Source organism: Cavia porcellus, unplaced genomic scaffold, assembly GCF_034190915.1.
Source record: "Cavia porcellus strain 051 isolate PalLab524CR breed Dunkin Hartley unplaced genomic scaffold, mCavPor4.1 scaffold_31, whole genome shotgun sequence".
NCBI lineage: Eukaryota > Metazoa > Chordata > Mammalia > Rodentia > Caviidae > Cavia > Cavia porcellus.
Genome location: NW_026947514.1, coordinates 37,261,882 through 37,287,595, shown reverse-complemented (window position 1 = coordinate 37,287,595; position 25,714 = coordinate 37,261,882). Strand labels below are relative to the sequence as shown.

At 41.3% G+C, this 25,714-nt stretch overlaps 1 protein-coding gene across 6 annotated transcripts in view; it reads left to right on the top strand.

Moving 5' to 3' along the window:
- Window positions 1-25,714, top strand: part of Syne2 (spectrin repeat containing nuclear envelope protein 2) — a 313,170-nt gene that overhangs the window by 113,335 nt on the left and 174,121 nt on the right. For all 6 annotated transcript variants that reach the window (XM_063241111.1, XM_063241110.1, XM_063241106.1 and 3 more), the window contains exons 22-35: window positions 1,158-1,292; window positions 3,277-3,435; window positions 4,655-4,866; window positions 5,011-5,110; window positions 5,889-6,004; window positions 6,230-6,356; window positions 7,816-7,973; window positions 9,477-9,621; window positions 10,256-10,866; window positions 14,363-14,542; window positions 15,451-15,601; window positions 22,810-22,968; window positions 23,584-23,745; window positions 25,582-25,683. In XM_063241111.1, coding sequence (XP_063097181.1) covers window positions 1,158-1,292; window positions 3,277-3,435; window positions 4,655-4,866; window positions 5,011-5,110; window positions 5,889-6,004; window positions 6,230-6,356; window positions 7,816-7,973; window positions 9,477-9,621; window positions 10,256-10,866; window positions 14,363-14,542; window positions 15,451-15,601; window positions 22,810-22,968; window positions 23,584-23,745; window positions 25,582-25,683 — 2,517 coding nt within the window. The remainder of the gene's footprint in view (window positions 1-1,157; window positions 1,293-3,276; window positions 3,436-4,654; window positions 4,867-5,010; window positions 5,111-5,888; window positions 6,005-6,229; window positions 6,357-7,815; window positions 7,974-9,476; window positions 9,622-10,255; window positions 10,867-14,362; window positions 14,543-15,450; window positions 15,602-22,809; window positions 22,969-23,583; window positions 23,746-25,581; window positions 25,684-25,714) is intronic.

Here is a 25,714-nt window from a genome sequence, read left to right as displayed (position 1 = left end):
ATTTCGTCCGCCTACCAAAGGGAGGTGAATATTGAGAGGTTCCGAGGCCCCTTTTGTCCAGAGAGAAGAGCTGACAGTGTCAGGTCTTGGATCATGTTTCTCTTCCTGACCATCTATCTGCCTTTTGGGATTCGAGGCCAGAGATTCTTCTTTTTTGCCTCTGGCTTTGGGTAAAGTGAACATGCTTTTCCAGCAGAAGTGAGAACCATGCTCTGCCTGGCGTTTCCCTGTGACTCCATAGTGGCACACACAGTGAGAACCCCTGGGATCTATCACGGCTGGGGTCTTTTCCAGGTCATAAATCTACCACTTAGCGGAGAAGCCTTGGAGAAGGGTGCTGGCACCCAGCACTGTGCACCTCTGCAGTGGGCTGTGCATGTATGAGTTCTCACCCTGCGTGATTGCCTTCTACTCCAGAATTTCCCCATCTTCTCTCTCCTATAGATTTCCTGTTCTTTCCACAGGTCTCAAACTATTTTTTGTTCTGGTCTAGCCAGAGTTTTGCTCACACAGAGTCTGCCAGGTAAGAAGCAGACACATTCCTAGCAGGCCTGTCCACATCCCTATCCCCACTGCTCCTTCCCTGGGGCGGGGCAGCCCATGTGGTTGGCCTTGGGCAAAACTTTGAATTGATAATAAGGTAATGTGGACTCCTTGCAGCGTAACAATGATTATGCCTGATATTAAATATTTGCCATGTAAATCCCACCTTGAACTTTGTCTTACTGCAGTGCTAGTCTCTAATACATACTGATGTACTCTTTGTATTGTTGCTTATAAAGTACACTGTGTCTGCCTGGTACATAAAAAGCGAAGACAGTGTTAGATAGTCACCAATGTGTCTTCCTTTGGACCATCAGTCTTTTAGTTACTTATCAGAAAGCAGCAGAAATTATTGTGAAAATCATGAAGATATCAAGTTGATAATTATATTTGAATAATAAAGAGTTCATAATTCTTTTCAAAAGAATTAAAACGACACTAAAGGAGTATCAGCCTTAATGTATAAAAGTATGTCTCCTGTGCATCCCACAGTAGTCCTTGGTGTCCCTGCCGGGTCTGCCTCCTGTCCCAGATCTACCAGAGCAGTTTGGAGGATTTGACAGTACAAAGAAGTTTCCATGTTCTTGTTTGCTTTTTTTTTTTTTTTCCTCTAGGAAGCACTAAAAATTCATAATGCAAATAGTCTGGTCAAGTATTTGAAAGCCATTGAAGAACTGAAGCCCAGTGTCTCCGAGGCTGCAAAGCTGTCTCTGGAAGAGAAGAGTAGAGTTGCCCGCGCCAAGTGGGAGGTAGGACATGCACGGGCTCCTGGCTCTGACCCTGGACGTGTTTGGCGTCCGAGTGGATCCTAGGCTTCCCTGTGTGCTCCATGTCACAGGCAGGGTGATGACAGTGGGGCTGGTTGCAGGGCGGCTTTGGGTGGCTTGTTTTTCCCTTCGGTCAGTAACAGCACTGTTAAGACTGGACAGCAACTGGAAGGGGAGGAAGAGCCCTAAGGGCTCCTTTTCCTCCCTCCGTTGGGTACATTTTCTGGTAGGAGCACTCCCGGGGCTCAGAGCCCCAGCTTCTGGCATGCATCTTTTCTTTCCTGGCTCCACAGAAGCACCCACCTCAGGTGTGGGAGCAGCTTTCCTGGTGCTCATCTCTGGGTGCCTCTTTGCCCTCTGACTTCTCTGAGCTTTATCCCTGGTATAATAATTCCCTGCATTTGGCCAGGCATGGTGGTACATGCCTGTGATCCCAGCAAGAGGGTGAGGCAGGAGAATCACTGTGAGTTCAAAGAGAGCCTGAACTATACAATGAGAGCCTGTCTCAAAAATAATAATAATAACAATTCTTCCCTGCATTTAAACATTCTCAGAATGAAATATTTAGAATGTTTTTTGCTGTCCTGGTCAGATGATGACTGAGACAACATTTTGACACATGTACACATACAGAATTTCACAGTGAAGTAGGTATGGCCTTTGGTGGCAGACAAACCTGGATTCAGAAGCTGTGAATCTGAATGAGTAACTTAACTTTCAGGAATTTTAGTAATAAAATGTGACTAATACAACGCACTCGGAAGGATTTATAGAAAGAATCTGTTACAGAGATTATTTTTAGTAAGTGGTAATTAACATCGTAGACAGGTATAGACACACGTGTACGTATCGCTGTAGTCAGTCCTGGATATCTGTGGATTAACCAACTGCAGATCAAAAGTGTTTGATCCAAAAACCTCATCTGTACTGGATGTGTATGGTCTTTTCGTGATTCCATAATTAATGTAGTGTAACAACTATTTACATAGTGTTTACACTGTGTTAGGTACTCAGAGATGGTATAAAGTGTAAGGAAGATGTTTGCAGACCATGTGGCAAATGCCATTTTGTCTAAGGACTTGAGTAGCCTCACGTTTGTATTTATGAGTACGGAAGGGGTAAAGGGGGTTCCTGGACAACTGCACATGTGTGGATGTAATTGAGCTGAATAACTACTGTTACAGATTCTCCTAATATGTGTCTCAAAATAAAAGTTTAAATGTTATTTAAGATTAAATTAAAATTTAAAATTTAATTTTTCTCTTTTTTTCTAAGATTTTACATTTTAAAGCAATTTTAGATTTAAAGAATTACTGGGAATGTGGTTCAGAGTTCCAGTTCACCCCAAGCCCAGGTCCTGCTAGCATTAACACCTTATATTAGTATGTTACTTTGGGCCAATGTGCCAATGTGGATTTTCTTTTTTTTCCTGGTGGTACTGGGGATTGAACTGTGTATGCTAGGTTACGTGCACTACCATCGAGTTACATCCACAGCCCTTTTTATGTTTTTGAGACAGACTCTTGCCAAGTCACTTGGGCTGGCCTTGAACTTGTGATCCTCTTTTTTCAGCCTCCCAAATAATGATTCCAAATAATGTATCGTGTCCTGCATTAATATATTCTTACTAACGTAAGTTTGTACTTTATTCAGATTCCCAAGCTTTTGCTCTGTTTGCTCCAGGCCTCCATCCAGGCTACACATTATTTTTATGTCTCCTTAGCATCAGATAGGTGTTTTCTCCAAATCTGTAGCTTCAAAACTACATTTTTTTAGTTAGAAACTAAAAGAGAAAAATGTTAATGGGCCTGGGATATTTTAAAGCATTCTCTCCAAAGATACTTGGATGAATCAAAATATCATTTAAGCTCTAGTTCTTTTTGTTACTACAAGTATTTGTGTCGTTTCTACAAAAGGTTTTCGGTGTATTCTGTTTCCATGACTAGTATGTTCTTTTTTCCTGCAGTCACTTCATCATGAAATTTCTTTGTATATTCAACAACTAAAAATAGACATTGAAAAAGGAAAACTTAACGATACTATTGCAAAACTTGAAAAGCAAATAAATAAAGAAAAGAAACTTATTCGTAGAGGAAAGAGCAAGGGTCTCATTAAGGAACATGAGGTAAAACAGATTATTTGCACTGAAATTTTGTCTCCGTGTTATGGTTTATCTTAAATCAGTGTGTGTCCTTAGCCTTGGATTAAGTCCTCCCTTTATTCCTGAGCCTGTGTGTCTCTGAGGATTGTCTTTGAGGTGACCCAAGCTCTCGCTGTCCCTGTGCTTCTTACTTTAGCAAGGAGGAGATTCTGCGGAGATAACTGTTTCATGGTCCCTCTTAGTACATTTCCACGCCCCCATCCTTGGACTCTGGTCACCATGGTGTCGCCTGTTGCTGAAGTCCCTGCAGATGCTTTTGTTGGTCATGGTGTTCTCAGCAGTGCAGTTTTCGTGAAAATGAGCAAATCAGGATAGAAAGCAACTTGGGGCAGATGTAATCATCTCTTTTGACCTCCATCCTCTTTGGTTGCTTTTATATATTGGATAGGGCCGACCCCTCTTTTCGTTTCTTTTTAAATGTCTACTACTGTGGCTCTCTCACAGGCTTTTTCACACGTCTTGGGAAGAGAGTCCTTTTTAGTGTTCTTTACAGATTTTATGGTTTTTTCTGTTATCTCAGTGCATCCTCCTCCCTCCCTAAAGCATTTGTTATTTGAGTGCCTGATGATAGCCATTTTTTCTGGAGTCAGATGGAATCTCAGTGTTGTTTTAATTTGCATGTTGCTTAAGGCCAGTAATGCTGAACATTTTTTCATGTACTTTTGGGCCGTCTGTACCTCTGAGAAGTGTCTGTTTGCTTTGGCTGGCCATATTTTCATTAGGTTAGCATTAGCCTTTTGAACTACAAATCTTACATTACTCGCTCCCTGTGATGCCCAGAACAACTCTGAACTCTTGAACAGGTCGCCAGTCCCTGCAGCGCTTGGCCCAGGACACTCCTAGTGTCTCTCCTGGCTTCCCCTCAGACTTGTAGAACCTGTCCTTGTTCCTTCCGCATCTAGCACAGTCCCCTCTTACGACACAGGCTTTGTTTGATTCTTTAAGGCAGGTAGCCAGCTTGGCACACACAGTGCATACTAATTGTTTGCACGTCTGTATTATTGAAATGGGAATTCCTTGAGGGCTGATTCCTCTTTTTCCACCAGTCCTTTTGATCACACCAAGACCACAGTAGTGGACTCTGAAAGACTGTGTTGCTAGAGTCACACTCACGTATGAGTTTCTGATCAGGTGTATGGAAGAATCGTGCGCTATCATCTGAATCCCTGCTGTCTTCCGTTAGGCTTGCTTTGGTACTGATGGCATCGTGGGCCAGCTTGATCACCACACTGGCATCCTGAGGGAGCTGAGTGAAGAGCTGGATTCGCAGGAGAGGCAACAGGAAGTGAAGAGAGCGCTCAGAGACTATGAACAGAAGATAGAAAGACTTCTGAAGAGCGCTGCTGAGGTTCTCACAATGCTGAAGGCCCCCGCGGGAGGTTCATCGAAAGTCCAGTGAGTACTTGATGAGAATAGCTGTGCTTGGGGGAATGCTAGTGATACCTTCTGCACAATCAAATGGCATTAAACTGTATTCTTTCTCTTTTAGGTTCCCTTGTTCTCACTCTGTTTTAACATGCAATCTTGATTTCTTCCCAGGGGAACCATGACCGCAACTGAGAATGGCGGAAAGGATTCCCATAGCAAGGGGCTGATTGCAAAATCAGATAATCAGCCATCAGCTGCAAAGGCATCAGAGGTAGATAATGTATTGTAGAAATACACTCAATGTAAAAGGCCAAGTGTACAATAATCCACTTCTAATTGTTTAAGCATTGGTTTTAATTATCTGGTTGTTATGTTAACTAAGAAATCACACTTAACCAAATGCAAGGAAGATGGGTTTTTGAGGAATTAGAATGCACTGAACCAAAGCTATAGCAATCTAACTTAATCTTGTTCTGAGGATACAGATGTTTCATGCAGAGACCACACTGGACCTTCACGAAGACAGGTTTTTCCTGTGACTATTGCTGTTGAGGGTGGAAGAGGCTGAGCTTGTACTGCACAAATGCCTCTATTTCTTTGAGATAAACTAGTTTATTTATCTTTTGTCTTTTCACTGTCATGTGTTTTACTTCCTTTGAGAAGTGATTTGTTTAAATTCTTGAAGTTAAGTTGTCACTTAGTGTATATCATAGCTCAGAAACCAGACAGCACATGCAGGAGATGAACAAGGCACATGTGCTCCTGCATGGTGGTGTCTGTGTGCATCTGACTGTGGTCAGGAGGTCTCACACAGCAAGAGCATTTAGCAGCCGGCAGTGTTCCTCTACCTGTTAGAAGGTGACACCCACTCTAGTCAGTCTCCTGTGTCCCATGGGAAGGATTCTTTCTGAGCTGAGAAATTACAAAGAAATGATATCATCTGTTGGTTTGGGGTAGAAAGTATCAACAATATATCGATATAAGTTTCATGTAGCTCTTCTAGACAAGTGTGTTTACAATCATGTTTATTATCTTGCATATTTGCTTAGGCAATGGAACCCATTAAGAATTTCAACCAAGCCTTGGAGTTAAAGCCCCAGGGAGAAGAAAATGTGGAAAAGAATGGAAAGGATGATAATGCATCTGTAAATAAGCTACAAGAGAGGTAACCTCTTTTTAAATAGCTGGAAAATTCAGCAAAAATCCTTCCTTGTTAAGAACATGTTATGCTCCATAAAAAGTTTTATCCTGTAGTTATACTTTTTGGTGTTTGGTCTAGTAACTAAAAACAGAAGTTTCCTGGGATTTCCTCAAGTACATTGAACAGTAATTTAAAGGTATTTTTGCCTTATTTTTAAAACTAGTATTTGCATTTAATTTTTTCCCCTAGGTATGATACACAAAAAGAAATTCTTGAACTCCATCTGCAGAACAACAAATTCAGGATTACTTCTGATTTTTCTGATGAAAAGGAATGGAGGAGTGCTTGTCTGCAGGATAAGCTGAAAGATCTGCAGGTAGCTACTAGAAATGTTGTTTCTCTTTTATTAGAAAAGAATGCCATGACTATTAGTATGGACGTGACTTTCTGTTGAGGTGATGTATGCAGGATGTATTCCAAGAATTCTCTTTGTTGAATTGCATTTCTGTCCCAGAAAGTGATTTGTTTGTAAGTATCAAGCTTAGGCAAGACTTTGGTTATGGATTCTGATATATTCCTGATGCTTTAATCAGCTACTCCAGATATTGTGGCTTATAGAATTTTTGTTGTGTTTGGGACTTTAGATGAACTGATCAGAAATAGCATGTTTGATAACAGTTTCAATCTGTTCCTGTGTTGCTCCAAAATTAATAAACTAGTGACTTCAAATGTTTGTCTCAGTCATTCATCATCTCAGCCAAATTCTCACAGTGTCTAGCATTGCCATAACTGTATTGGCTGTGGACAGCCTGATCCTTAGCAGCGCAGGTGGGCAGTGGATGGAATGATGAATGAACTCAGAAGGACTTCAGAGAAAGTATTGCATTTGATTCTGGTGCTTCAGAAACAGTGGTCTTAATATTAGTGGTGGGCACACACATCATAAGCTTTACAAATAAATACCATAATTATTTTGAAGATTATCGCTGCATTGTAGTGCAACAGTCTCATCATACGAGCTTTTGCATGCACTAGTAACCTTCACAGGGAACCCACCCATCAGCTGGTCAGGGCCAGCGTGTGTCGTGCAGTGTGTCCCCCATTTCCCAGTTTCCTTCACTTATGCCAGCTTTGAGTCACACTGTCCTCTGTTTTCCCCTGAATAAGCCAGTTTTATGTGTGTAAAAATCACTGATGTTCAGGTGATGGATTTAGCACATTTCATCACCACTAAGCAACTGTCTGGAGACCTTTCCCCAGTGATTGACTATGGAGTTGATTAAGAAAATTGTGTTAGGTTTTGAAGAGAGTGAAGAGCAAATAATTCTGATGATCCCTCAATAGTGTTCTTATATAGGACCTTAAAATAAGATGCTAGAATAGTATAGAATTATAGAGATTTTGTTATAAGCCATGAATCAATATTATTTACTTCTTATGGATATAGAAAGTTTTGTTTCTTTGCAATTTTCTTTTAGTTTAGAAGGTAGAAGATTTATAAGTTAGAGGAAATAGAATATATGTACCTAGTGGATATGTATTTTTCTGCATTGTGCTCTGAGTACAGTCTCAATGGGGAAGGGAGTTTTTAGTACTATTGAAGGCCGTATTGTCAGTTCCTTTCCTTCAATGAATAGGTCTTTTAAGTGCACAGTTAATATGATTCTTTCCTGTGGGATAGTTCATTTGTAGATGATTGGGAAATATTTTAAAATACATTTTCATGTGAAACATTCTGTTTCCTGGCACAGTAGTATATGTCTCATTTTGTAAGAATAAAGTAGTTGTGCTTATTAATTTACTGGTTGATATGTTAATTTATGTGTTTCATCTAGCTCTTAAAAAAGGAAACTGATGCTTACTGGAAAGAGTTTGAAATTGCCTCATTGACATTAGAAAGCCTCGTGAGTGACACGGAGAAACCTATTATAGTTAAGGCAAGAGATACATTAAAGGGAAAAGAAAACGACTTTCAAATGCCTCTTAAAACCAGGTATAATTCTGAGATCTACTTACTACCTATGAATTTAATGCATCTACTCAATTTTTAGAAATCATTTTAAACAGAGTAATTACTCTGCTAAGCATGTTCTTTCACTTAATTGTCGTGCCCACAGAGAGGCTGACATTATTGCATTAGCAGCTCTCTGTTGCTGTAAAAGCGACCCAGGCTGCACCATCCTTGTAAGGGAGAAGGTTTATTGTAGCTCACAGTTTCTGGGGTTTCAGTCCAAGTTCCCTGGCTCTGTTGCCCTAGGGCGGACATGCCACTGTATATTTTGGTGGGAGTGCATGGTGGAGAAGGTTTCTTTGTTTCCTGGCAGCTGGGAAGTGAAGCAGAAAGGGTTCCCAGTCCACTGTTCGAGGGCCCGGCCCAGTGACCTAACTTCCACTAGGCCCAGCTCCTAGGGGTTCCCAGCTTCCCAAAACACCAACCTGAGGCCTGAGCCTTTAACATGTGGGCCTTCAAGGATCGGGCCAGATCCGAACTGTAGCAGTCACGATGGACGTTTCACTGAAGAGAAACGTGCTCAGATAGGGTATGGAGCTCCGCCCATCCACATCAGTGGCCAGAGACTGCAGGGAACTTCCAGGGTCATGCTCTGCCACTGTCTCTCCTCAGGCATGGGTGTGACCAAGTCACAGAAGTTGGGGGGAAAGGGCTTCCTCATTTCTGAAATGACGGTGCTGTTGCTAACCCACATAAATAAGATGTGTGTCCCCAACACAAGCCGCTCTTTACATAGGAAGCCACTGAGACACGAAGTCTGTAACTTTCCCACAGCCACACGTTTCACTTTGTTACCTGTAGAGCCTGTTATTTGAACTCCATCTTGTGGTGTAATATTAAAAATGGAAACATAAATGATTCCATAATTGTAATAACATGACTATGAGGTTTCTTGATCATCACATCAAAATTAAATTACATTGAACATTTAAATTTATTTATTTATTTATTTATTTTTGGTACCGGGGATTGAACTCACGGCTTCGTGCTTGCAAGGCAGGCACTTAGGCCTGCTGAGCTAAATCCCCAGCCACAATATTTAAATTTTCAAAGAGAAGAGAATGCTTAGTATATTTAACAACAGTTTTCCATTGTGTTGTTTCCATTTAATTACTTTAATTATAATTCTTGAATATCAGGGCACATTTTAGAGTGAAAAAATTATTAATAAGGATATTGAAACAGTAACATTGAGTTGGAATTGGCTGTGGCCCATGTGATGCCTAGTTAACCACGGTCTCTTACTAAACAAATGCTTTTGAATGAATAAATCAATGGATGAGTTAATGGGAAAAAGAATACTTGGATATGGCAAAGTCATGTTTTGGCATAGTGGATGTGTGAGTTTGGGTTTTGTATGTTTTGTACATATCTTTATGTGTGTTTTCCTTAGGTGCCTATTTCTTGTTTGTGGTCAAATAATAGTGTTAATGTGGGCTGTTTTTCTGCTTGGCTTCCCTTCATGTGTGTTTGTTTCTCACCCAGATTGGAGTCCCTTGAGCTGGCACTGCAGGTGGCGTTGCCCGTGGAGGAGTCACTGCTGCTGTGTGACTTGGACCTGGCGCTCAGGGAGGTGGCTGTCCAGGAATTTCATCTCATGGATGCCGACAGTGTTTACCAAAACCTGAGGGTAAATAATGCCTCCCGGTGTATAGACAGAGTAATTAGGGAGTTACAGATAGTTAGGCATTTTTAATTTATGTTTCTGAGTGTAGATTTAGTATATAGCCATGACAGAAAAATCTTCAATAATTTATTAATTTGTTATTCATATCTCGTCTCCAATTCCTGGTAACTTTGGAGGGAGGTATCATGGAATAAATAACAGCATTATTTTCTTTGAATTCAAAATGAAGCCATCTTTCTGAATGCCTTCCTCACTGACTGAATTCCTAAATTATCATTTATACTCATTGGCTTAAATTGGTGTAGTTTACATTTGTTTATTCCAGTTGATTCTTTCTTAAATACTTTACTTTTCAGATTGTATAACAGGCCTCACAACTGTTCATCTCTGTTTGCTTTGGAGTAATAAATTTATGTGTTTGTTTTCTTTTGGAGGCTGAACCATCAGGGAGGATGTAAGATAATGATAGCTGGACTCTGATCATCGTAATTAAAATGTTTCATAATGTCCGCTTTGGTTAATCTCAGAAGCATTTTTCTTGTTCAAATCTAGTCTTATGATTGAGATTCATTGTTGGTATGTGGTTTTCTTTTTTCTGCCTCAGTCTTTTCACTTAAATTATTTTCTTTTTTAATAGAATATCCAGGATTCCATTGCAAAACAGATTGCGATATGTCATGATTTAGAAGAGCCAGGCAACTCTGTGTTAAAGGGATTACACCCCACTGACATAGGCGCCACGCAGAACATTGTGCTAAAATGCAGAACTCAGCTTGAGCAAACAAGCCACAGGATGCAGATGGCTAAGGATGTCCTGGCCGCCCTGGAGGACTTCTTGTCTTCTGTAGCAGCCGTAAAGCTCTCCAAGGAACTTTTCACAGACCCATCAGCCCCAGATGCACAGGGGGCACCAGGAACTACTGTAACAAAAAGAGATATGGAAGAAGAAATTCGGCTGATGAGCAACAAGGCCAGACAGCTGGACAAGCGCTTAAAGAAGCTTGGCATCAGCTTTAAAGATGCTGAGCGAGGTGGAGATTCCACTTGTGAAAAACTTGTAGATGCTGTGTCCACAGAGTTACTAGACACACAGGGCCCTGGCACACGGCAGGAACTGGCTGAGGAGAACAAACTATTAGAGGCCTGTAGCTCCAAAAATAATGAGCTCTTTAAAAATATCCAAGATGTGCAGAAGCAGATGAGTGAAATTGGCCTTAAGGATCCCACCGTCCCAGCTGTGAAGCATCGGTAAGAATGGTGACGCTTCCATCCATTCCCACCCAGGGTGACACGTCTCTGGTTCCACCCATCTCTTCTGTGAAACAGATGCTCCTGTGTGTTTCCATTGCTATCCCACCCGTCCCGTTCTTCTCAGTAGACCTTCAAGCAAGCTTTCTTCTTTACTGACTCAGTGCCTTTCCAGGCTGTTAGAGTCGCTTTCTCATGGTAAAGAAGGACATTTGTATAAAGGACGTGAGTTACATCCGAGCCCTTTGCGCTTTGTGTGTGTCTTACAGAGTCCTTTAAGGGTACAAGTCAGGCAAACCCCACACACTGGGCTTGAAAGTGGCCAGTGGCAGAGGGTGACATGTTCCTCCTGAGTTATTTGGTTTCCTTTTTTTCTCCCAGTTGGATTAGGGTAGTGCTGAGCAGGAGGACATGGGGTTGAATTCAAGAGATAAGTTAGGTGCCACTGTGGCAACTGAGCAGAATTGGCATGGACTGGGGCTGGTAGCCCTCTGTGTGTGTCCTGCCTTGTTAATTCCGGCATTCAGCATGTGTCCTCTGGCTTCTGAAAGTGGGAATGTTAGCAAGAGTCACCTCTGTGGAATTTTCTTTTCTCTTCTCTCTAAGTCTCCCCCACTCTGTGTCACTGGCTGCTCAGGCTCCATGGTTTCTTGAGGGTCTTCAGCTGACCAAGCACAGTCTTCTCCAGTTTCCCTCTGCCCTCAGCCCCCATGAGATTGCATTCCTAGAGTGCCCCAATTCATAGTGAGGTGCTGATTATTAGTGTGGTTATTCCTTCAATAGGTTTTAATCATAGGTTTATATATCATAACATCTGAATGAGAAAGTCATGTGTTTATAAATTACTCTAGTAATATAGATATTAATCAACAGATATGTATTTGTGCCAAGCACTGCTGTAGGTCCTGGGGATGCAGCAGTAGCAGAGAAATTCTTATCCCTTGTAGAGCACAGTGTCTCCCAGGAAGAAGAAAGTGTTTAGTTTGTCTGGAGGTGATAACACCTGTGGAGAATTAGTGGGAAAGGAGGAAGAGCTTGTGACTCAGCAGGTCATCCAGGAAGGCTTTACTTAGAAGAGTCAAAGGAGATGCAAGAGCAAGCCATGTGACTACCGGAGGAGGAACCTTCTAGGCAGGGGTGCAGCAGCCAGGGCAGGTGCTGGAGGGGAGGGGGGAGAGGGGTGAAGGGACAGCAACCAGGGCGACAGGTAAGAAGTGGGTCAGAGGGGCATGGGTGAGATGGGGCCTGGCTCACATAGGAATCTCTAGGTTAGGATGACTTTGAGTGACACAAGGAACAGCAGAGGGCTCTGAGCAGAGAAAAGTGATTTGGTTTATGCATGTATCAGTCGGTGTTTACTAGAGGAACAAATATAGCACAAGATACACAGATGTGTAAGAAATTACAAGATTAGGTTAGAGTGGTCAGCTGCAGAGTCGGATGAGGAACCATGCAGAGGGCATCTGCACCCTGGAGCCCAAAGGATTCAGTCCAAGTTCCGGAGCTCACTGCACTGCCCTGTGTGAGTCCGTGTCAGGAGGCTGAGTCTGCGATGGAAAGCTCAAGAGTATGCTGGCAGGATGAAGGGTGCAAAGTGGAAGCTGAAGCCAGCAGATGATGTCCAGGTAGAAAGTGAAGACTGGAGCTCCTCCAAATAACAGAAGCAGATCTGTCTGTCCTTCTTCATTTCCCCTTTTACCATCCAGGTGACAAGTGGCCTGGGGTGGGTCTTCCACACTCTAGGTGATGGAATTGCGGAGCTGACTTAGTTAAGCTTCTGTACTCAAGTTGACACACTCAGGCCACCATCACACACACACAGGTTTTCTCCGGCTGTTGTGCTGAGAATAGACTGTAAGAATCGAGAAGAAACCATCCTTGGAAGAGATAATGGAAGCGTGGGCCAGTGGTGAATTGGCAACAAGTAGCAAGATTCTGGGTGGAGTCCACAAGGTCTCTGACTCTCTGGATGTGGTGTATAAAAGGAAGTTTAGAATCAAGAATGAGTCAGCAGCTGGAGGAGTGGTCCATGTGAACAGATGAGATAGAGTGATGGTATCAGACGTTAGACGGAAGTTGTGCTCAGTTTTGGACATGCTAGGTTGGAAGTACTTCTGTGATATTCAGGCAGTGATCTCAGCAGGACTTGCAGAAATAGGAGGCGTCAAGAGAGAAATCTGGGTAGAGGGATGCATTGAGGAGTGCTCAGCCTTTTAGAATACTATTCAGAGCCCAGGGTTAGTGAGGTTGCGGAGGGAGGAGTTGAGCAAAGAAGAGAGGTCTGAGTTGTGTGTACCAGGGCACTGGGCACGGGCGATGAGGAGGAGCCGGTTTCAGGTACTGAGAAGGACAGACCAGGGTTTCAGGAGGAGACTCAGGAGGAGGTAGTGGTCAGCAGTGGGAAGTGCTGTTGATTGGTAAGGGAAGCCGAAGAGAGAATGGAGCTTGGATTTCCTACTGTGTGGTTGCTGAAGGTGTCCCCTGCCCACTTCAGCCCTAGCCCTTTTTATTATTTATTTTGAGACAGGGTCTCCTGACGTTGCCCAAGATGGCCTTGAATTTGTGATCCTCCTGCCTCAGCCTTCCAGAGTGCTGGGATTATAGGTGTGTGTCACCAGGCCTGACTTAGTTGATGTCGATGTGGACAGCAGTTTTGGTGGCACAGTAGGAAGTGAAAGCCTCAGAGTGGATTCGAGAGAGGATTGGAGGAGAGGAGGTGGAGGCAGGGAGCTGTTAAACAATGAGCCTTAGGTAAATGAACGTAATCCACTGAAATTAATTTATAGATTAAAACCTTTAATTAAGTGAGCATGGAGCACACATTCATAGTCTCCGTGTGGGAGGCTGAGACAGGAGGATCACAAGTCCAGGTCTAACCTGGACAACTCACTGACTTAACAAGACTCTGTTTCAGGGCTGGGGATGTAGATCAGTGATGCAGTGCCTGGTGGGTAAGTTCAAGGTCCTGAGCTCAATTCCTGGTACCAAAAGAGGAAAAAAAGACTCCGTTTCAAAATTGTAAGAAAGGGCTGGGGATGTAGCATAGTGTGAAGGCTGTGGGTTGGATCCAGAGTGCCTCCTTTTTGATGTAGGAGAGCTTTTTGTACATAAGGTGGAAGTGCAAACTTTCCTTTCTTTCCTTGACCACCCCCTTCCTCAGGACTTGTGCACTTTAAGCCATCCATCCCCGTTCTCTTCCCTGAATTGCGTCGTCTTCCTCACACACACACCCTCTCCTCTTCTCTTTTTCCCTCGTGTGTGTAGACACAGCTTTAGAACTGTGAAAGGAAAATGTCTCTTCTCGTGGTTTTGTGTATTTCTTTCAAACACGAAATTGTACGCTGGAAATGCAGGGAGCCTCCTGACTCTGTAGCAGAACATGGAGCTCCGTCAGTAACCTCATGGGACAGGTGAAAGCCAGTGCATACCCCCAGGAATCTGTATGGAATCATGTTGCTTAGCAATTGGCTAATACGCTTTTCTCATCCTAATCCAGGAAAAAATCCTTAATCAAGCTGGAGAAGGATCTAGATGGATATGCAGCAGAGAAAAAACACTTGGAAGAAATGGCCAGTTCTCTTCCACAGTTCAAAGATGGCAGAGAAAAAATTCTGAATGAACAGTGCCAGAATACTGTCCTCTTGTGGGATAGCACAAAAACTGCTGTCACTGAGTGGTAAGGGACAGAAATCCCTCCTGAATCTGACATTGTCTGAACAGTTAAAGTTTGGCAGGATTTGTATTGGAAACACATCCTAGGGACCTAGCAGAGGGGCGCTCAGTGCCTGGGTCTGTACCCTGTGGTCTGCAGCCCAGGGTGGCGCCACCTGTGTGGCCAGGGTGCCCTCGCTCACTGGGAGGAAGCAGCCTGATCTGTGGCTGTGGGCAGTCCTGGGGCTTTGGCCTTGCTGGGGGCTTCTCATAGCTTTGCCACCCCTTGGTGGCCCTCTGTGCAGGATTCTGTCCATGTGTACTTGTTCTCCGCATGGACAGAAATCAGGACGCAGCCTGCCTAGGCATCTGATCTCTACCCTCACCTTCACTGCTCAGGAGGAGCTTCAGGGGGAGAGTCCAGAGCCTCTTCTCCAAAGTCACCACCAAGTGGTGCCCAGCATATGGGCAGCCAGGCTGCTAACTCCACATTCTTTGCACCATTTCACTGTTTTAAAAGGGCCAAACCAACAGCAGAATGGACACTGCTATAAGCAATGCACACCTGCTGATGAATTCGATGGAGGTGCCAGAAATAATGCTCAGAAGTCTCTGTTTTCCAAATGCCTTTTGGTTAATGATGGAATTAGATTAGGAAACTTTTTTTTTCCCCCTCTAGAGAGTTTACATATGTCAACTTTTAAGTATTGACAACCCAGAGATTATGTGTACGATCTATTTTACAGATTGATACATGTATCACTGTTCTTAGGCTACGTTGGTGACAGTATTATAAACCATGTGAAGAGGAAGACATGGCTAATAATTGGCTTTTTAACTAGGTTTTAACTTGTCATTAATTAGGTTTCTAAAGAAAGGGTGGTTTATTATTTTCAGTTGTTCAGCTATTTTACTCTCCCCCCGCCCCCATAGTCTTGAACAGTGTGGAAGAGTTCTGGAGCTCTTGAAGCAGTATCAGAATTTTAAAAGTGTCTTGACAACTTTGATTCAAAAAGAAGAGACGATCATCTCGCAGCAGGCTTCGTACATGGGCAAGGAGAACCTGAGGAAGCGGATGGCCGAGGTGAGTCTGCAGCCCTGGGGAGCCATGACCTCGGCCCCGAGCCTGGCGCTGCCGAGGATCCTAGCAGCAGAAACGAGATTGTTTTGTTTTGGCGACAGAGTGTTGTTGTGCAGTCCAGGCTGGCCTTGAACTCACTATCTTTATGGCCCAGGCTGCCCACCTGCCTTGGCCTCCCTAGTGCTGGGGTTACCGGACAGCACCACCACATTCAGCTAAGTGAAGTCATATTTGAAGTCTGGATGAAGAGCAGTTACCGCTGACTGTATTTTAGTGGATGTCAAAGAATGTGATGAGTAACCCCAGAGTTTGGGAAAGTTCAGCCCCCAACTTGCTAATGGGTGGCTTCTGTTTGGGGGTCGGCACTGGGGCCGTGGTCCCTCCAGACCCTCAAGTTGCCCTCAGCGACTGCTTCTGTGAGGCTGTGACAGCCCTTACACTTCGCCTCCTTCTGCCTAAAAGAACAGATTTCCCTCCAGGTTTCAAAGAATAAGCAGGGCAGAAAAGTCCCCGCTGTTGTTAACAGGCGAGGGAAGCGTTAGGCTCACGCGCTCACTTCTACGAAGGTGAACGAACTTTGTGTTTTGCTCCTGCTCTGTTCACAGCCTCACCAATTACAACTCCATATTTTAAGAAGAGTAACATTTTTGAACACTAGATGTCATGATTTTCTATGTTTTTATGTACTGTAGTCATCAACTACAGTGATGAAAGAATGGAAAGTGTGAAAAAAAAAAAAAGCAAAAACATAAAAAGCACCACACTACACTGCAGGACTATGCATCAGAAATGTGCTTTTCCTGGGTTATGCGTGTCAAGCTGGAGCGCTGCTAGATAGAGCATCCCACGCAGGTGGGAAGTGTGGCCTGCTGGGTATGCTTGGATGCAGAAAGCAGTTTTTAAACTTCCTAGTCACCAGGTGCAACCCGGTAGAAGTGCAAATAGACCCAATTTGTACGAGTAATGTAATCTACCTAGAACTGTTAACCCATTGACTCAAGTGGCAGCCAGAGTGTCAGGAGTAGCCCTTGTCTGGGACCCACTTTCTGGGACCCAGCTGACCCATCTGAAGAGCCCCTTTTTGGCCACTGGTTGGGTAGAGAGTGACTTGTAACTCGTTTCCCATCAGGCTGGATTGAGAGGGTCACGGGGTCACCAGCACACAGCCAGCAGGAGTTGCTCAGATGCGACCTGTTTCTTCCAGCAAAGTAGTTGGGGTTTGCTGATCTTGGGAACTAGGAAGATCCTGTGCTGATGCCATTGGGTTTAAGGAGTTCTGGTTTCCTTGATTCTCAGGGAATCCAGCTTCTTCAGCCTTTTTCAAGCACCTTGCAGAAGTACCTAGGGTCAGTGCCTGGGACTTAATCAGCATGTTATAAGTGTTGACCGCAATGCCTCACCCCATGTATGGCTGATCAGAAGCTCTTCCCAAGTGCTCTTGGCCGCTAGGACCAGAGTCCCGTAACTGTGAGCTGCCCTAAGATGAGTCATGAGTTCAATTAACACAGCTCTCTCCTGTCACTGACCAGCCCCTCTCTGAGTGATTTCCCCTAAGCTCAGCCTACTCTTGCTCCTCTGTCTGTTGTGATAAGAACCTAGCCCTGACCTTGCCTAAGCGTCCCCAAAAGCCAGCCTTTCATCTTCTACCAGTGGATGGGGAGAGAGGACCTGAGAGTCGAAAGTGTTCATATTGCATTTTCCTGTTTGTGACTATTTGTGCTTTCCTGTGTGCCTCAGGCGATTGCTAGATTATTTTAAAAATTTAGCAGCATAAATGGACTTTTTACCGTCTTCTCCTTTTTCCTTGCTCCTGATCCCCTCTCCTGCTTGGCTGAGATTGCAGCTTTTCTGGTTTGTTCAGCCAGGTAGCACCATTCTCCCCTTCCTCATCCCACTCCACAGTGTTCTCTGTCTTGTGGGTTTGTACCGTTTCATTCTCCCCTGACATCACAGTAGCATTTGGGGAGAGAACAGGCAAATGCGTATTCCACCCACCATGTTAAATTTGAAGGCTAGATGATGCGTTTATTTGTTTGTTTTATTTATTTTTTTGTACTGGAAATCGAAAGGTGTTTTTAATGCATTAGTGGGAAGTCAGAAAACAAAAATTGAAAACCCTTGCCACTAAATGTTTGATAATGATAACTGCTGAATATTTGTGTGCAGAAATACATACACAGTTTTAAATTCTAGATTATTCCTTTAACATTATAAACTTTTGTGTATGTGTCTTTTTGAGATAGGGCCTCATATGCAGTTCAAGCTGGCTTTGAGCTCACTTTGTAGCTCAGGCTGTTGAACTCACAACAATCCTCCTGCCTCAGTCTTTCAAGTGCTGGGATTACAGGTGTGCACCACCACACCGAGCTGTAAACATTTTCTACATGAAACATTTTCTTTCCTTTCTATGTGAAAGAAAATAATTTTATATAATCTGTTTGGGAGTCTTAATTTTTAATCCACAGACTTTACCAAAAGGGAGAGATACCTCTAAAAATATTGCTAAATGAAGAAATGAGTGCCATACGCTCGGTAACGGATCATAACACGATTGGTGAGCTCATAGGCACCCTGATTCACCATCACACCAATGGGAGCGCCAGCCTCCAATAGCAAGTGTGCCACGTTTCCTTCCGTCTTCAATTCTACTAATTATAAGATGCAACTGCAACTTCTAACGTAAAACACCTGTATTATGTTGTTAATTGTAAGACTGTGCATGTGACAATCTTGTCTCCCCATAACCATAAACTGTCTGCTCTCAGTAAATCATTTATTCAGTGAATAAAATATGCACTATCAGAATTTTGTTTTAGATTTTACTCAGAAAAACTCATTACATGCCCACATGCAGTTTCTCATACACATCCACACTCACATACGTACACACAGACAGATACAGTGGTAAGACAATAAGTCTCTAGTTCTTGTAAGATAACTACGACATGAACCCTCTAATATTCCAGGTTCTTTATTGTTTTATTCAGTAAGTAGATTGAGATATAAAGCCAATGTTATGATTACAAACTGTAGCATGAATATGGATTTGACTTAAAAATATAGAAACTGGGGCTGGAATATTTGCTCACCTTTCAATTGTCATTGTTTTAAGCAAAAAGTAACAGCTCATCCCATTCTTTGGCCCTGACCAAGGACTACTTGTGACAAAGTCTTCATCTAGAACCTTGGGTTTGGTACTGAGGTCTGAACCCAGGCCTTCCTGCGTGCTAGGTATGGGCTGTGCCACAAAACTGTGCCTCTTCAATGAGGTGAAGACTGGTTTCTTGCTTCAGTGTTAATTTTAACTATGAATAAATCAAAGACTGGGAGATTTTAATATATTATTCCTATGTATAGTGTTTAGTAAGAACAGTTTGCTTACATATGCCTCACATGCAGAAATTACAATAAATAGTAGGGACTTTTAAACAGGAATTATAGTCACATGTTGCATTTTCTTTAAAGCACAACATCCTACTTACTGATAGATGTGGCCCAATTTGTAATTCTTTTCTCAGTTTTTTGTTTTAATTTCAAACAGAAAAAAGTACATTATAGCTGGGGATTTAGCTCAGCAGTGTAAGCACCTACTTGGCAAGCGTGAGGTCGTGAGTTTGATCCCTGGTGCCAAAAAAAAAAAAAAAAAAAAAAAAAACAGATTTTAAAAAAAAGGAAAACAATAAAACAGTTTCAAAACAGGCTGGTAGGAGAGTAACAATAATTAATATATTATATTGCTATGTTCATAGTACAAGATTATAGGCATGAAATACTGTACAAAAAAGTATTAGCATAAAACTTCCTTTTTAACTAAGAGAAACTCGCTGTATAACTACCTTAACTATCTTGTGTATAAATATATTTTTCTTTTCCTTCCTTTCCCCTTTCACCCATCACAGTTTCTTCCCATCTCACTATATCCATTGTACATTTTGGATCTTATGCATTCTTTTAATTTTTTACACTAATCAGACAATATGATGCTGATGCATGTGGGTGTGATTTATTTCACCTATGAGTATGGTCTTGAGTTGCATCCATTTACCTAGGAAAGTCTCAAGTGTACCCCTCTTTATGGCTTAGTACGACTCTACTGTATAAAAACACATCATTGTTATCCATTCCTTGGATGATGGGCACTTGGGTTGTCTCGAAGATTTAGCTATTACAAATTGTGCTGCACTAAATATGGGTGTGCATGACACATGCACACCCATGTGTCATGATATTTTTAATTCTTCTGGGAAAATACCCAGAAATGGAATAGCTGGATTGAATTGGGCCTCTAATCCTAGTTTTTTGAGGAATCTCCATATTGATTTCCACCGTGGTTGCACCTGTCTACACTCCCACCAACAGACCTGAGGATCAGTGGAGCAGACTCTGCAGAGGCAGCTCCCAATGTAGACAACCCCCTTATCTTCCACAAAGGAGCCAAACATGTTCACTGGAAGAAAGATAGCCTCTTTAATACATGGTGCTGGAAAACCTGGCTTTCCTCGTGCCAAAGACTAAAACTAGACCTATGTCCATCACCTTGCACTAAACTAAAATCATGGTGGATCAAAGATCTAAGTATTAAAACAGAAACACTAAATCTACTGGAAGAGAAAATAGGTAGAAATCTTGAAGACATGGATGTAGGCAGAGAGTTCACGAACAAAACCCAGACTGAACGGATAATACTACAAAGAATTAACAAATGGGATCTCACCTTATTAAAAAGCTTCCGTATAACAAGAAATCACCAAAGTGAAAAGACAACCCAGAGAGTTGGAAAAAATTATAGCCAGTTGTCCCTCAGACAAAGGTTATACATCTAGAACATCCAAAGAATTGAAAAGAATCAGGCCCACAAAATTCAAAGACCCACTCCGAAATGGGCATCTGAGATGAAAACACAATTCTCAGGTGAAGAAATACAAATAGCAAATAAATATATGGAAAAATGTTCAACATCATTGATCATTTGAGAAATAAAAACTAAACTCACTCCATAAATAATGGCTATCATCAAGAGAGCAACCAATAACACAACTATTGGTTTTTTTAACTGTCTTTGGATTGCTAGGCATGTTGGTACATGCCTGTAATTCTAGCAATTGAGAGGCTGAGGCAGGAGGATCACTTTGAGTTTGAGCCAGCCTGGGGTGCCTAATGAGTTGAAGGCCAGCCTGAACTATATAGTGAGACTGTCTCAAACAAACAAACACAAACCTGTCTTTGGAAAGGAAATTTTTTTTCTCACACAGCTGCAGTGAATTTGGTGTGGACTTAGGCACTGTCATCAGAAGCAGTCAGTTGCTAAATCTTCTTGATGCTTGTGCCAGCATCTAGATATATGATACCACTGAGAACTTTTGTCCTTCAAAACCATAGAAACCTGGATGTTTATCTAGGACTTGGTGCCAGATTTCCACTCTTTCCAGTGAAAGACAAGTGCAAAAGAAGGCCCAGCAACTGCAATGACAGGGCACTTATGGACGGTGTGGGAAATGTCAGGCTGGGCCTAGTTCTCTTTTCTTCGCCCCACTGGTCATTAAAAAACAAAACCTTGGTTTCTGTCAATGCGGAAAGTAGCCCTCCTCTCCTTTCTTTTCTCTCCAGCTCGGGGTAAGTTGTGCTGGTGTAACTGGAAGTTCTGTGCGTGTAGATCACAGATATTTATGATACAGGACTGCAGAGCCCTGGGCCAAGAAGCCCTGGGTTCGGATGGCAGTTCTGCTAGTACATCAGTCAGAAGAAAGCAACTTACTGTTACTGTTACTTACTGTTTTTCTTTTCTAAAAGATTTTACATAATTTCAATTTAAAAGAATAAGTAAGCATGATTTTGAGATAATTATAGATTCACATGCAGTTGTAAGAAATAGTGAGAAGAGACCCTGAGTCCTTTATAGAGTTTCTAAGTCCTGTAACATTGTGGACACCCAGATCAGTGCAATCGTGCAGGTCACCTCAGCGTCACTTTTACTGTCTTTCTGGAGCCCTGTCCTCTGGGCTCCTGCTCTTCTCCCCCGAAGCCCCTGACAGCCATGTAGGTGTCTGTTGTTTGACACCTAAGTCTTTATGTTGTACATTTATGTCACTAATAGGGCTGTTCATGTTATGCATTTAATATTGGATGGGTTGTGACAGTTTGTTGTCAAGGAATTGGTCCATCTAATCTCAGTTGTCAAATTTATGTCTGTTCATAATTGGTGACGTTCCTTTACCATCTTGCTGATGTCTGTAGAGATACCCCTTTTTATTACTAGTACCACTATTATTTTGTTCTTTTTTGCTTTGTCAGTCTAGCTAGAGGTTTGCCGGTTTTACTGATCTTTTTCAAAGAACTAGCTTTTGCCTTAATGATTTCTCTTTCAGTTTCATTCATATCTGTTTTTATTTCATTACTGTTTTCTTCTGTTGGCTTTGAATTGATAGCATAGTTCATTAATTCAAACTTTTTCTAATTTCTTAGGTAAGCATTGAGTGCTTATCATTTCTCTCTGAGCAATACTCTGTGGACCACAGGTTTTGGTGTTTTACTTTCATTCTGATGGGTGTAGCTTATGGTTTCCCTTGAGGCCTCGACTTTGACGATGTTTGAGTCTCAATTGGCCACCCACCCATATCCATGTGCTCTCCATGCGCACAATCTGTGGATCAAAATGTGAAAAAAATCGTGTCTGTACTGAACTTGGACAGGCTTTTCTTTTTCTTACTGTTTCCTAAATTATATAATAAATCTTTATAACATTTCATTGTTTTAGGCATAAGTAATCTAGAGACGATTCAGAATATAAGGAGATAAGCGTGGATAACTTACAACGCGCGTGCCTTTTACGTAGGCTGCCTGAGCATCTGTGGATCTTGCTGTCCACAGCGGATACGGAGCTCAGTCCCCATGGATTCTGACCAGGAGGAGGTAGTCTGCTTAGTTTTGAAGCAGTTGGAGATTTGTGTTTGGTAAAGCAGCATTTCACCTAAGTTTTAGACCATTATAAAGCGAGGAAACTTGAGTGTCAGATTATCATAAGCCAGTGTTTAGGATTCTAAAAAACTTCATGAGAAAGTGTGACCAAAAAACTTGCTTTAAAGAACATGTAATAAGAAATTATTTTAGTTGTAATGTCATTTTTAAGCTGAATAAACAAAAATAGAATTGTGATTCTTACCAATTTGTCTATGTCAATTTATAAATAACATTTTTCACTATCTTTTTTACAGATTGAAATTGTCAAAGAAGAATTCAATGAACACTTAGAAGTGGTAGATAAAATTAACCAGATCTGTAAAAATCTACAATTTCATCTGAATAAAATGAAAACTTTTGAAGAGCCTCCTTTTGAAAAAGAGGCTAATGTTATTGTGGACAGATGGCTTGATGTACGTGATAATTTGACTATAAATTTTATTTTGTAACAGTTAAATTGATTTTTAAGGAGTGTGTCTTTAGTATTATCTAATTGGAAAATTAAACTGTATCATTGTAAAAGTATCACACAATATGCTGTTTTTAGCTTAGGAATTAAGTTCACCCTAAAGGTAAGCAACACTAACAAATGAATCTGTACTTTTCCAGATATAAAAATATATATTCTTTATAATTAATATATTACTCACTTCTGATGAAGGATATCAAAGTTTAGTTATATACATTTTTATTGAATAGTAATATAATACATTTTTATTGAATAGTAATATAATACATTTTCATTGGATAGTAATGATATTTTTATGAATTACAACTAATCAGAACTTATCTGTATGATATTTTCATCTGAGTTTTTAAAACCTTTTGTCAAATTATGATTTAAGTTTGGTTTTTTTAAGAGAAAAAACTACATGATATATTAAAGTGAATATTTTGAATATTTTGTTGATAAAGCAAATTAGTCATGATAAATTCAAATTTTATTTTAAAGCAAGTGTTTGAACGAAACAATTGTTTCCCTATTTCTCACCACTGTGTGTATTACTTCTGTTTTTAAATTATGGCAGATAAATGAAAAGACAGAAGAATACTATGAAAATCTTGGTCGAGCTCTGGCTTTATGGGACAAACTTTTTAACTTAAAAAATTTCATTGACGAATGGACTGAAGAGACTCTTCAAAAAATGGGCTCACACCTGCTGACGGAAGAGGACAGAGAACGGCTGAAGGTAGGCAGTAGACATCAGAACTTGGTTCTTACACGGCTGGTATTTTAATAATCAGTTTGCTTTCTTGAAACGGGGAAACACAAAAGACATGCATTCTTTTCATTAACCGTTAAAGGCCCCAAACTATATCCATCTCTTTTTGGCACCCAGGAATATGTTAGCGGGTTCTATTAACCTAGGGCTCATAGACACCCAAGTGGAAGGTTCATTGATAAAAATGACCTCAACAGGAAAAGCTTACATGTTTAATTTCATGAATGGTTAATTACAATGTAGCCTTTGGTTCATTTATGGTATGGGCAATGTGCACAGTAGTACAAACATTACATGTAACTTTGCTTTCAAGAAAATCAAAGTATTGTTGGGATATTATTTAGTTGTTATGATTATTATCCCTAACACTACTTTGAAAGTATTGGACTTAGTAGACCCACTGCTAGATTGTGCAATTTAATAAGACCTTAATAGATAAACATGAAGTAATGTATATCACAAATTGCTTTTAACGTGTGATAACTATAATCTATGCTAATTGGCTTCTTCGGAATCCTGTGCAATTTGCTGTATTTTTTATATTTTTAAAATATTATTATGCAGAGTTCTATAAGTTTTGCCAGATTTCCAAAGGGACATGTACTATAAAAAAAGGTTAAGAATGCCTAGGGCCAGATATAGCTCAGAGGCATAAGGGCCTGCCTGGTAAGCACAAGGTCCTCAGTTTGATTCCTGGTACCAAAAAAAAAAAAAAAAATTGCCCAGCAGAAACTTAACAAAACATTCCCAGATAGTTGCCTAGACCTTTGGAATAGGTAAATCTTTTCTTAAAAGACCACCGTAAATATTTTAGCTTCCTGGGACAGACTGTTAGTTAAACCTTGCTGTGTAGCATGAAACTCATAGACAATACAGAAGGCTTCAGAAGTAGCTGGGTTGCAATAGAACTTTGTTTATAAAAGCAGGCCGCCACTCCTGAGGCTGCAGTCCGTTAACGTCTTCCCAAACTCCTGAGCATGGATGACCTTCTTTTCTTTTTGGATGAATGGTCCCTCAAAAAGATAAGGCTCACGACTGCCAACATCTTCACAAAGCTTTTTGGGTTTTTTTTAGAGAAGCTCATTTTAAAACAGTCATCTTGGGCATTTGGAAGGAATGGAAGTTGTTGCTTTTAATCCTAGGAAGAATTCTTTCTAACTGCCTCGTTTCCATTTTATTAGTTTACACCATATAAAACTGTTGCCCGAGTATTTGCAGACACAGTTGAACGGGCTGGTTATATGTGGTTCAGTGTAATATGAAACTATTGTTGTACCTGAAGTCGATGCTTCACGTCTCGTTTTATCCTTACGTCTTGCTATTTGGCGCAAGTTTTGATTCACACCTTTTTTTGTACATTTGGAAAAAGCTTTGAAATGTGTGATGATTTCCAGTTTCTTCCAGATATATTAAAAAGTAAAGCTATGATTTTAGTACAAACGAACCATCTTTAAGAGATTTTAAATTTGTCTTGAACTACAAGTTGTTTAAAAATCAAAAGTTAAAGAGTATAAATGGTTGGGCTGTCAGCCAAATCCTGCCAAATTTGTAAGTGTCATGATTTCTGTACCCATCGCTGCGAGATTTACAGTGCCCTGCTCCTCTCCGCTATCTGAGAACTTGGATGCTCCCTGAGTTCAAGCCTGGGCACACTGGCTGTGAATCTTCCCAGGCTCTGTGAAAAATGCAGATGATTAGGAAAATTCAAGGGCACTGTCAGTTTCTGCAGATCAGCAGTAGTCTATGGCTTCCAGAAAATAAGGTATCAAACAAAAATTTTTCCCTTTGAAAATTATGTTTTAGGAAGAGTTACGAATGCATGAAAAACAAACATCAGAATTTTCTAAAAGAGTGGCCGAAATTCAGTTTCTGCTTCAAAGTAGTGAAAAGCCGCTTGAACTTCAGGTAAGAGAATTTTTTTTTTTTAAATAATTTG